At 42.4% G+C, this 13,005-nt stretch overlaps 1 protein-coding gene across 5 annotated transcripts in view; it reads left to right on the plus strand.

Annotated features, from left to right (window-relative positions):
- The window catches only part of TLK2 (tousled like kinase 2), a 113,287-nt gene extending 101,986 nt beyond the window's left edge, over positions 1-11,301 (plus strand). For all 5 annotated transcript variants that reach the window (XM_082604492.1, XM_082604494.1, XM_082604493.1 and 2 more), the window contains 5 exons: positions 231-400; positions 1,626-1,764; positions 5,590-5,701; positions 7,562-7,669; positions 10,190-11,301. In XM_082604492.1, coding sequence (XP_082460618.1) covers positions 231-400; positions 1,626-1,764; positions 5,590-5,701; positions 7,562-7,669; positions 10,190-10,363 — 703 coding nt within the window. In that variant the 3' untranslated portion in view covers positions 10,364-11,301. The remainder of the gene's footprint in view (positions 1-230; positions 401-1,625; positions 1,765-5,589; positions 5,702-7,561; positions 7,670-10,189) is intronic.
- Positions 11,302-13,005: the final 1,704 nt, after the last annotated feature.

The raw sequence follows: 13,005 nt of genomic DNA on the forward strand, positions 1-13,005 counted from the left end.
ACAGCAGGTTCCAACAGGAAGGGTGCAGACGCTCTTCACCAAAAGAGTAAGCAGTTTTCTTCCGGTAAACCACTCAGTTAGCTAATACTGAATAAAGAATAGAAGAATATTTTAAGGAGCAAAGAAGAAAGAAGTAAGAAGCTAATGACCTGACGTTTTCAGTGGGGCTGGTTTAGACTTAATCTGCTTGCTCTTATCCCACGGTCAAATGTTGGTTTATTTGTGTTTAGGTTTTGTACAGTATTGGAATACTGTGAGGGAAATGATCTGGACTTCTACCTGAAACAGCACAAATTAATGTCGGAGAAAGAGGCCCGATCCATTATCATGCAGATTGTGAATGCTTTAAAGTACTTAAATGAAATAAAACCTCCCATCATACACTATGACCTCAAACCAGGTATGTCTAATTTTTAGGAGACAGTATTGGTAGTATTTCTTTGGTCTTATAAGTGACTTTTAACTTTATAGAGTTAGGGGACTTGGCCGGGGACCAAGAAGGCCTAATAACATCTGACTTTAAATTGCTTGGGTAGTGGGAATAAGAGAGTCCCAGCCACACAGCACTGGGTTTATTAGGAGGGTGGGTCGTATTAAATGCTCTGGAGAAACAATGCCCTTGTCTTAGAGCCAGGGCAGTTCATGATGTCAGTCCGATTAAGAAAGAACTGCTCTGGCAAGCTTGGTTTTGTTTTCTCCCTTTATTCACACTGCATAGCAGTTCCTCCACTCCAAGTCTTTCTGATAAGTGCCCCCACGTTAACAAATTATTTTACACATATGCCTCGCATTTCATTAAGTTCCGAGTGGAATTTTCCATCTTTTCTCATGGTTACTGTCTAACTTTGATAGTCGCCAGTCGAGTAGAGAGCAGTTAGACTTCTTACTTCTGTCTGTTGTTGTCATTCTGAGCTGTTGCTTAGAAGTCTCCCTGTGTTGTCTGTAGACAGCTCTAACCAGCTGAGCTTAGGTGTTGGGAAGATTCCCATTTACCTCCTGGTGGGCACAGTTGTTAACTTTGCTTTCCTCTTCTGATAGCTACATGTTAAATCTCACTATTCACTGTTCTTGAGTGTTCTAGTGTAATTCAAATGACTAAAGACTTCATCACGATGAAGTGATTCTTTTAAAAGATGGCTGTTGTGTGGTTGGGTTTTCTGTCACTGAATCCATTACATTTTCCTGCCCCAGGAGCTGTAGGTGGCACTGTGGTACCAGCTTAGATTCCTTGTATGTTTTCTTTGATTCCCCCCCCCCCCTCACAAACTACTGTCCTAAACAGGGTGGTTAAGAGATCCTTACTGAAAGTTCGGATGTAACTTTCCCACTATTTTTGACCAACCATAGAAGTGATACTTTACTTTGGCTAGTTAATTATTTTTTTCCACTGCTCATAGTGGTGGTTTTGGCACATTAAGCAGGTGATTCTTGGAAAAGAGAAATTTGCCGCCAGACACTTACAACTCTCCCCTAGCATCCAGAGTCCAGATCGTTTTATTCCAGAGATTTAAATGTTTGCTGTTATATGTAAGAGTTTCAGTTCAGTTGTCCTCTTCTTGCCTGTTATTACCTTGGTTTATTTTAATTAGTAAGTTTTTTATTCATGAAGTTTTTTATCTTTTTAGGTAATATTCTTTTAGTAAATGGTACAGCATGTGGAGAGATAAAAATCACAGATTTTGGTCTTTCCAAGATCATGGATGATGATAGCTACAATTCAGTGGATGGCATGGAGCTAACATCACAAGGTGCTGGTACTTACTGGTAGGTACCTGGGAGATTTGTCAAGTTGGCTGATGGAGATGTGGCTGTGCTATACTGAAGTGTTGTTAATTATTAATTAAACTACATCCTGTCTGCTTAGGCAAAAATGCTGTATACCATAGTAGACTTTCCTCTCCAAATAGTTACTATCTTTTCAACAGTTTGACTCTTTGTATTTACATGAATTTGCTTAATTTTTCTTTCTGTTCTTGAAAAACCATTGAGGAAGAGATTATGTGTGGCCACGTGTTTGAGTTGTTTCTTTCCTCCGTAGGTTTGCCCCTATTGAGTAGAGAGAGGATGAGGTTGCTCATGTATATGTAAAGAATGGCCTTAAATTCTTTTCAGAATTTCAAATGCAGGTCTCTCTCTTCATGAGTTAATGGGATGAGGGATTTGTTTTTAGAGTTGCCTGAGGATGGTGGACTCTCAAGAGCTAAGGAGTTATGAAGATTAGGATGTAAAATAACCATAGCATCCCTTGAAATCTAAACAGGAAAACACGAGCATGGCTTACCAAGAATTTGTCCATTTCTGGCAGCCACGTTCTAAAAGGTTTTGAGCCACATTTCTTCCCATCTGTTGTCACTCATCCACCCCCAGCCACCCCACCCCAGCTAGCTCTGCCTACCTGTTCTATGCCCTATCCTACTCTGCCGAGCATTACTTTTGACAGTGAGAACCATAAAAGATACCTGCAGCTCAGGCATTTGACTTTGTGATTGTAAAGGCACGTTAGCAGAGGTTTCTTTTCACTTCTGCGGTGGTGACACAAAGCCATACATTGGAATGTGTAATTCTGAACATGGAAAAGACTCCAGTAGCACTAAGGGAGGGGGAATACATACTGTTAAACCCCAGGGTCAGTTGGCCAAGTCACTTATGTTTGAGACTGAAGGGCCCTGGCCCTTAGCAGATTAGTGACTCTCTCGGAATGAGGTTGTTGATCTGAAACAGACAGAGAAGAGGGGGACGTCAGTCCTGGTCTTACCACTCCCGTCATATTAAAGAAAGACTCGAGCATATCCTGATAGAAACACCATGTACACAAAAGTTTCAACTTTCCCTTGCTCCGTATTGTTTGTGGCGATGGTACCTATAGTGAAAATCAGTCCCTAAATTAAAACTTTGAGATTCTAGGTTTAAAATAGAAGCTACATTACCAGTGTTTATTCACTTGGTGGTTGTTGTGGGTTCCTGTCAGTAAATGATACAAAAATACCTGTTGTTGCAAGTTCTGGAAGCAGGTCTATACCTCTGCTATATAAATTCACCAGAACTTGGATTTTAGCTTTTCATTTGATAGCTTGTTCTTTTTTAAAGGTAAAGATTTTTCATGTTTAAATTATCTCATTGCTGCCTATTGCTGTATTTGCTAAGCTATAAAATTCAGTGGTTGGAATTTAGATAAAAATATATAATGTTTGGGATTTGCTTCAAAGTAATCTGGGGGAGGTGGAGAGGGGTATATACAAACAAAGATTTGCCGCATCTTGACAATTGTTGAAGCTGGATGATGTTTACTTGGGGTTCATTTTACGATTCTTTCTACTTTAGATCATATTTGAAGATTTTTTTTTCATAATAAAGAGTAAAGTAGAGAGGGAGCTACTGAGAAAATTAATTTTATGGGTTTCTATGAAGGCTTAAAAAGTCTCCATATTGGTGTTTATAATCACCATCCTCAATATGTCATCCTCGTATTATGTCCCAGAGACACACAGATACAATGGGAGGACATAACAGATTTTAAGTGATTGTTTGCGGCATTTGGTTGTTCCAGAATTCTTCTACATGGAATACTACTTTTAAATAAGTAACCCCTAGTAGACTAGGCCTTGAGAATCATTTTTCTCTATGAGGATTTTATCGTGATGGCATATGCAACTATGTTTGTTTTTTAAACACAATTTAGTGCAGTATCTTAGAACTGTCTTCTACCCTTCCTCCCAGAGTCCTTGATAGGGACTTAGAATGCTTATTATTTGGGTGAAGAACTAGTGTATTTCTTCATTTATAGATGGGGAAACTGAGTCCTAGAAAGTGATATGCCAGATTTGTACTATTAAGGGACAGTGTCTGTTTGGCCAGATTATTGCTCTGCATTTGGATAAGTCCAACAACCTCTGTTCTTCCTCACCACAAACAAGAACTTACTTTTTCCCCACTACTTCCACCAAAAAGTTATAAGTACATTAAAAAAATCATTTTAGAATCAAGGTTCTATTTGTTATTTATCCAAGATCATATTTAAGTTATGTATATTAAAGAATCAAGAACCATGAAAACTTACGGTTCAGGGAGGTTTTCGTGGCACTTGGAAGAGCGGTTCTTTTTATATTCTTTTGTTTATATTTTTATTTCTTTGCCTTTCTCCCCCACCCCCCTTTGTGAGTTCTCTGTCTATATTTTCACTTTTCAATGTGTGTTTTGGCTAAAAGCTTTTGTTGTGAAATAATAATCTAGGTCAGTGGTCTTAATCATTTAAAAATGACTGTTAAAAATAAAAAGGAACAACGTGAAACTAAACTTCTTTAAAAAAAAAAAAAAAGCCCATCATCTGAACATTTTCTGCCTCTCAACTCTTGTGATTCCCTTCCAGCTATACATTTAGATTTTTATACCAGAAGCACAGCGGGGTTTATAATAGTTTTTCACAGAATTGATTTTTGCCAGCATGAAATCTGCAGAAATCAATTTGTTATCTTCAGAATTCTGCCTTCCAGCTGTGCTATGGTGAAGACTCCAGGCAATGAGGAGAAACATATTTATTTGGTTTCCTAAATGCTAAGAGGCACTTACCTTCCACACCATACAATTTGGTGTGGTTGGCTGTCCAGCTAGTCTTCTTAGAGGCCAGGGGTGGGTGGGGAAGGAAGGAATTCAGATGAGGATTGAGTTGGGGTAATAACTAGTAGTTTTTTTGGCTTTTTATGCACTATTTGTTAGTCTTCCATAAGCCCCTGATCACCCTTAAAGTAGGGAATGTAAAATATCCTTTCATAATATGAACTTTAATGTCACCATTGACTATAATTGTAGTTATTTTTAGTCTAGATTTCCAAAAGAGGCTACCTTAAGAAGACAGAACAGCCACTCCCCTCAGAGATTTGTACTGGGTCCTGAATTCATTTGGACCTTTAAAGGAGTAATTTATTTTGGAGACATCTTCTTCTGCCAGCCTGAAAGGAAATCACACCGCTTCTAGTTGTATTTTAATGTTTGTTGCTGCAGCTGTCATAAAAGGGAGAGCACTTCTTTTGTGCTCCCTCTCCTTTTTTTTTTTTTTTTTTTTTTTTGCGGTACGCGGGCCTCTCACTGCTGTGGCCTCTCCCGTTGCGGAGCACAGGCTCCGGACGCGCAGGCTCAGCGGCCATGGCTCACGGGCCCAGCCGCTCCGCGGCATGTGGGATCCTCCCGGACTGGGGCACGAACCCGCGTCCCCTGCATCGGCAGGAGGACTCTCAACCACTGCGCCACCAGGGAAGCCCTCCCTCTCCTTTTAAAAACTTGTAGAATGACACCTTATATTAGGCACAGCACTGGGAAAGGAGGCTGGGGTGGGTAAAGTAGGAACTAGGGACAATATTCACCTCTCTCCGTAAATAAGAAACGTGTATTTTAAGGCTTTATAATAGGACATTGCTGCCTCCTTAAGTTAGAGTGTCTTTTCATCTACTTTATCCAGATGGGTCTGAGTTGGCTTTTCAACTGTTAAGATTCAGATATTTTTATTTCTAACAGGGTCTTTATTTTGCCTTTTTGTAAATGTCTTAGATTTATACCGTCTTTTTTCTAAGAATTTTTATTTCCCTTTTGTCCCAGGTATTTACCACCAGAGTGTTTTGTGGTTGGGAAAGAACCACCAAAGATCTCAAATAAAGTTGACGTCTGGTCAGTGGGTGTGATCTTCTACCAGTGTCTTTATGGAAGGAAGGTAATGTAGACAGTTGGATGTGGTGTCTTCTGTCTTAGGTGGTGCATGTACACGGTGGCATTGTGTGGATTATTCTCTTGGAGTTAATCATTGGGTTATACAGAATGGAATCCTGAAAGTTGTGGTTTGAAGAAAATACAGACTTTAATTATAAAAGCTTTATGCATAAGCAGAAATTTTCAGTCCCAGGGCACCTAATGAATTCAGTGGGGCTGTTGAAGACATGCATTTTTTGCTGTTCTCAGATCCAGTCTATGTTTTGATTCTGATAATTTGTACAGGGAAATATATGAAATAGTTTACTAAAGTATACAGTCTTCCCAGGAGCCATTCTTAAGGGTCCCAAGAATTGAAACTTGAAAAATCTGCAAGGCTTCTTATTGCCAACCACCCCATTAGTTAGAGCTTTTATTAATAAAAGCATGCTTTGTATTTTCTGTACTGGGGAGGTGACGTCAGAAAGTACTCATTGTCTGTTACTTCTGGTAAAGGTGATATATTATTTGTGTAAGTAAAAACGTAGATGGTAAACTACATCTAATGAATTGTCACATTTGTGTTTTCCTTATGAGCATAATATCTTGTATAAATGTATATATTGGGATCCAGTTGTATATTTATATTCTTATTTCTGCTACCGGTGTGTTTTAGCATTCCCCATTGGGCTGTGGGTTTAAGATTTTTGGGAGTTCTACAACTCCCTTAGACTCCTAATATTTTGATTCAAATCTCCAGACCAAACTCTTAATTCAGATCTCAGCTTCCTCTTTAACTTCTCCTTGGGCTTCGTTTCTTTATTGTACCTATCTAACGTGGGGAAACTATTCAGAACTAATAGGGGTTAATTATTATTTATACTCTGATATTGTGGAAGTGCTGCTGATAATGGTGGTAGAGGTTATCTAGAAAGAATCGTGATCTCAGTAGAAACACTGTAGAGATGACACTAGGTGTGAACTTATTTTTTTTAGGAGTTTATTAGAAGATAGCAATTTGTGGCACAGATGAAGCCACTCACTGAGTAGCCCCGACTCTGTTTTTTTCCCCACTTTGTCGGTACCCCTCTCCTCTTTCACTTCCTTTCCATTTCTTCATCTGTGTCTCGGGTCTGTCAGTGGCACACATGTATACTGCTTAAGCCCACAGGTATCACTCAGGGCAAAAGAGGTTGCTGGTTCCTGCTCTGAATCTTCTTTATCTTTGCTGTAAGCAGAGCTTAGCAGAGGTGTTGTGATATAGCAGATGCTGCTTCTGGTCCCAGCTCTGCCTTAACCTAGATGTTGGAATTTGAGCAAGTTACTTAAGCTCTGAGCCTTTCCAACAATTATCTATAAAATGAGAGAATTAGAGGAGATCATCTCCAAAGTTCATTCTAGCAGTTCTTGTTGAGATGTGTCTTCTCCTTTCCTTTCTCTTTGGTTTTGAATTGTATTCTCTCGCTCTCTCGCTCTCTCTCTCAATTAATTAATTAATTAATTAATTTATAGCTGCATCGGGTCTTCGTTGCTGCGTGTGGGCTTTTCTCTCGTGGCGAGCGGGGGCTACTCTTGGTTGTGGTGTGTGAACTTCTCATTGCGGTGGCTTCTCTTGCGGATCACAGGCTCTAGGCATGCAGGCTTCAGTAGTTGTGGCACGTGGGTTCAGTAGTTGTGGCTTGCGGGCTCTAGAGCGCAGGCTCAGTAGTTGTGGCGCACAGGCTTAGTTGCTCCGCAGCCTGTGGGATCTTCCCGGACCAGTGCTCAAACCTATGTCCCCTGCACTGGCAGGTGGATTCCTAACCACTGTGCCACCTGGGAAGTCTGTGTTCTCTCTAATTTTAACCAGAGGCTTACCTTTGTTTGTTTTGTTTTTATATGATAGCCGTTTGGCCATAACCAGTCCCAGCAAGACATTCTACAAGAAAATACTATCCTCAAAGCTACTGAAGTGCAGTTCCCGCCAAAGCCAGTAGTAACACCTGAAGCAAAGGTAAGTTTTGACCCATTGGCCAGCAGAAATGTCTGCTTTGCTTTCTCTATTATTTCTCTGGGTAATTTGTCCAACCCCTACCTTCTTCTCCCCATCTCTTCCCACAATGAACATTTATTGGGTTCCTATTAAGTACTAGACACTGTTCTAGGTAGTGGAAAGGAGCTGTGACTGTGTGACAGTGAACTACACAGACAAGGTCCCTATACTTACGGAGTTTACATTTTACTAGGTGAGACGAACAGTAACTAAAAATGAATACATTTCAGGTGGTGATAAATGTTTTGAAGAAAGCAAATCAGTGGGCTTCCCTGGTGGCACAGTGGCTGAGAGTCCGCCTGCCGATGCCGGGGACACGGGTTCGTGCCCCGGTCTGGGAAGATCCCACATGCCACAGAGCGGCTGGGCCCGTGAGCCATGGCCGCTGAACCTGTGCGTCGTAGAGAGGGTGGAACCCCCCCCCCTTTTTTTTTTTTTTTTTGCATTACGTGGGCTTCTCACTGCTGTGGCCTCTCCCGTTGCGGAGCACAGGCTCTGGACGCGCAGGTCCAGCAGCCATGGCTCCCGGGCCTAGCCGCTCCGTGGCATGTGGGATCTTCCCACACCAGGGCACGAACCCGTGTCCCCTGCATCGGCAGGCGGACTCTCAACCACTGCGCCACCAGGGAAGCCCAGGAACCCCCTTTTTTGATGCCATGGTCGGGGAAGGCCTCAGTGATGAAGTGACTTTTTTGAACAGTCTTGACTGATGTGAAGGTGGGAGCTATGTATAGATTTGGGAGAAGAATATTCTGAGCAGAGAGAAGTGAATAAAGCTCACATGTGAGTGTGAGCTTAGCAGGTCCACAGAGCAGTCCAAGCAGAGGGGAGGGTGGTAGGAGAGGCAGCAGGATAGATTGTAAACTGATGGAAGGCAGGTGAAGGTTTTAATCAGGGCAACTTTGTGATCTGATTGCTGTTTCAAAAGCCTGCCCTGGCAGCTGTGTAGAGGGAAAGTTGAAGGCAAAAGGAGTTTATTTGATTGGTGTCCATCCCAAGAAAACCTTCCAGCTCCAGGTATCTCACTAAGAAAGCTTATTTTTTTTTTTATTATTTTCTTTTTGTGTGGTACGCGGGCCTCTCACTGCTGTGGCCTCTCCCGTTGCGGAGCACAGGCTCTGGACGCACAGGCTCAGCGGCCATGGCTCACGGGCCTAGCTGCTCCGCGGCATGTGGGATCTTCCCGGACCAGGGCACGAACCCGTGTCTCCTGCATCAGCAAGCAGACTCTTAACCACTGCGCCACCAGGGAAGCCCAGAAAGCTTAATTTTTAAAGGCCAAGGATCCTTATGTTCATTTCTGTGAATTTGTTATTTTCCAAATGCTCTAATAAAGCAACTATTTGTAGGTGTCTTTGCTTTTGAAAAACCAGGAATTTTATTAATTAAACATGAAAAAAATAGAAAATCAGTAGTTCATTTTATGTTTTAGATATATTAAAATAGACTTTACTTTTCAGAGCAGTTTTAGATTCACAGCAAAACTGAGTGGAAAATAAAGCAATGCCATATACTCCCTGCTGACGCAGCCACCCCATCCGCGGATGCACAGCCTTCCCCCTGTCAGCATCCTGCACCAGAGTGGTACATCTGCTATGATCAGTGGACCTACATCCAGGCATCATTACCACCCGAATGTAAAGGATGGACTTTGGATGATAATATTTTAGATTTTTAAAAATTGATTCAATTTAAAATAATTATATTGTATGGCTGTGATTAAATAGAACTGTCTGGTTAAGAAATAGGAGAAGACAGATAATCTATGTAAGGGCCTTTGTGTTTAAAATTGTAGAAACTGAGGCTACACAGCTCTTCGTACCTAGCACAAAGGAAACCTCCATGTTGGTAGTGAATTAGGATTCCGACTCAGTAAGTTTTTATGTCTGCAGTACTCTTGAGGAGACAAGTCCTGTTCAGGTTTTCCTTTACTACTTAGATGTAGTGGTGCCTGATCATTTGCCTGCTGATCTTTCAGGGAAAAATGAGATACACCGAGAAAGCATTTACCCATCTGTGCTACACCGTAGCGTTAGTCAGTATTGGTCTACTCACGCGCACATGGTGATAGTTTGTCAGTACAATTTCCACTTCCTCAGGAAGTTCACACGAGACCGTGGTTTGTAGATGCAGAACTATGAAGTTAGACTGTGCCCATGCACATCAGCCAAGGCAGAGAGGGGGAGTTTTGCATTGGTCTTTGTGCTTTGGGGACAGAGATCTTTAGAGGTCATGCCCTGTGCCCCCTCAGGAATGGCTCAGGCACCTTCGCTGGGGAAGGAGCCAGCGGCCACAGAGAGGTGCTGCTTCTGGCACGTCTCTCCTGGGTCTGCCTAGTGGTTTCCGGGCAAGGCCCTAAAGCCCCTTCTCTTTAGGAGACGTCTGTTCTGGGCCCTGGCAGCTGCTACAGAACCTCCTGGGTTCCCTCTTGGGGTGCCAGGATTATCTGCTTCAGGCTTCTTCAAGAAACTTTCCTTTCAGGCGTTTATTCGACGATGCTTGGCCTACCGAAAGGAGGACCGCATCGACGTCCAGCAGTTGGCCTGTGACCCCTACTTGCTTCCTCACATCCGAAAGTCGGTCTCCACAAGTAGCCCTGCTGGAGCTGCTATTGCATCAACCTCTGGGGCGTCCAATAACAGTTCTTCGAATTGAGACCCACTCCTAGCCACAAACTGGTCAACACACACACAGTGGACTAACGGCATTCAGCAGCGGGTTTGGAACATAGCGAATCCAAATGGATCTCATGAAACCTGTACCAGGTGCTTTTATTTTCTTGCTTTTTTCCCATCCATAGAGCATGACAGCATCGATTCTCATTGAGGAGGAACCTTGGGCAGCTCTGGCCAGGCCTCGTAGGAAAAGGCCCCGCCCAAGGTTCCGGCGTCAACGGCCACTGCGTGTGGCTGCTCTGAGTGAGGAAAAAATTTAAAAGAAAAACTGGTTCCATGTACTGTGAACTTGAAAACATGCAGACTCAGGGGGGGGGTCCCTGATGCAGTGCTTCAGATGAAGAATGTGGACTTGAAAATACAAGACTGGGCTAGTCCAGTGTCTATATTTAAACTTGTTCTTTTCTTTTAATAAAGTTTAGGTAACATCTCCTGAAAAGCTTGTAGCACAAAGGCTCGGCTGGGGATGGTGTTTGACTTCGGAGGAAAAAAGTTGCTATTGCCCGTTAAAGGCACTAGAGTTAGTGTTTTATCCCTAAATAATTTCAGTTTTTAAAAACATGCAGCTTCCCTCCCCTCTTTTTTATTTTTGAAAGAATACATTTGGTCATAAAGTGAAACCCGTATTAGCAAGTACGTGGCAATGTTCATTCCAGGCAGATGCAGCTTTCTCCTCCGTCTGGTCTCCTGTTTGCAATTGCTTCCCTCATCTCAGTAGGGAAAAAAAATGAGTGGGAGTACTGAGATGTGTGGGTTTTTGCCATTGGACAAAGAATGAGGTTAGAACTCTGCAGCTTGGAGTCTCTCTAGGTTTTCAACTATTTCTTCACAATTTGAACACTTGACGGTTGTCCCTTTTAATTTATTTGAAGTGCTATTTTTTTAAATAAAGGTTCATCTGTCCATGCAGTCCTCTTGGATTCTCTGAATGTAGTAACTATTGAAACTGTTCCAAAGGTAGGCAAAAAATGGGCTGGGGAGCCCCATGCTCCAGGGATCAGGAGTCCTACCCACAGTCTCGTGTGTGCTTGCTAAATGGTGTACATTTCTTGTTAACCGTGATATTAAAACGTGATCAGCACATAAGCTTTCCTCTGTTAGATCTTTTGGCAGGAAACAACCTCCAAACCCCTAAATTTTGTGGGTGTGTGCTGGTGTGTGTGTCTGTGTGTGCATGTGCACACACACACTTTGTCTAACTCACTTTAATAGGTTCATTGAAGTTAAAAAATAATCTCAAAGGAAATAGGTATTTCAAATATGAACATTCTCTTGGAACTAATTTTTCTTAAATTTGGTTGTTTCTGAGATGTATGATCAACTGAAGATGGAGCTGAAATGGGAGCTGCATGGCCCCACCGTGCCCTTGGAACAGCAGCGCACTCGACAGTGCAGGGGGAAGGAGGCCAGAGTGTGAACATGTGGCAGCCAGCTTGGAATGTTACTGACATATGTGGCAAAAGGGCTCAGCCAGAAACATTTAAAGATGCAGCATTCAGGCATCTGAGTTCCCTAGGCAGGGGGGAGGGCAGTCAGGAAGGGTAGAGAGCTCTCAAATGACTCATGACTAGTATTTCTTTTACATGTGAAAAATGCCAGTAGTGACACATTTTCTAGGACCTTTGTTTGTTTTGTGGACCTGCCCCACTCTCCCCAGTGTCAGGAGATCTTAAGGGAAGATGGAGCGTTCCAAATTGGAGAGAGGTTCGTGGATGTATTGTCGTGTGGAACTCTGAAGGGAAGGAAGTCAGCTAAACCATTACTTTCAAGCTGCTAAGCAGAACACCCATGGGGTCTCAAAGGTTGAGCACAACACCGAAAGGATGGTGTCTGTATACGTGAAGAGATGGATGAAGTTGAGACCATGTTTAAACTTACTCAAGATACTTAAGTTCTGCTCCTCTTTTCTTCCCTCTCATTCAATGATCTTGAAGTGTTTGTTTAATTTTTAACTTTCTTTTAAGGATGAAGGAATGCTGCATCTTTAAGGCTTCCCTCTAACTTCCTGCCTCCTTTCCCCCAAGTTCTTATGAGTGAAGCTGTAGGACTTTATTTGGTGATCTACCTTTTCTACCCTCATTTTGAAGAAGGGATGCCCTCTCTTCTTGCTTTTATTGGGTCTAGGGCTGATTGGGCTTGGTTGAGTCTGGCCAAGGCCTCTTTCCACTGCATGGAGAAGCCCCAGGGAACATGCAGAATGTTGACCTTTTCTAGACTTGTAAGTAACCAGTGAAATCACTAAGTGGAGTTCTTCCATGACATATTTTGTTAATATGGGTTTCACTTTTTCCAGGGATAATCCCTCATTGCCACAATGTTGATTTACTTTAAACAATGACAGAAAAATGTGTACTAATTTGTAATTAAATCCAGCCAGACTGTTTTGGCTTTTCCCAATTTGGGGGGGTGGGGAAAATATTAAAATAAGTTTTAAGAAGTGAATTTCCCAGCCTCTTGATTTTTACTCTAGTTCTCCAGCTTCAAACGGGGCCCTTACCACCTAGAGTATAGCTAGAGGAATCCTGGCAGCTGGCAGAGTCCCAGTGGACGTTGCAGGCATGATGGGAATGTGTGGATTCATGCAACAGCTTTTATACCCCTGATGTGCCAACAGCTAGGCTT

Source organism: Mesoplodon mirus, assembly GCF_964341445.2.
Source record: "Mesoplodon mirus genome assembly, chromosome: 18".
Taxonomy (NCBI): Eukaryota; Metazoa; Chordata; class Mammalia; order Artiodactyla; family Ziphiidae; genus Mesoplodon; species Mesoplodon mirus.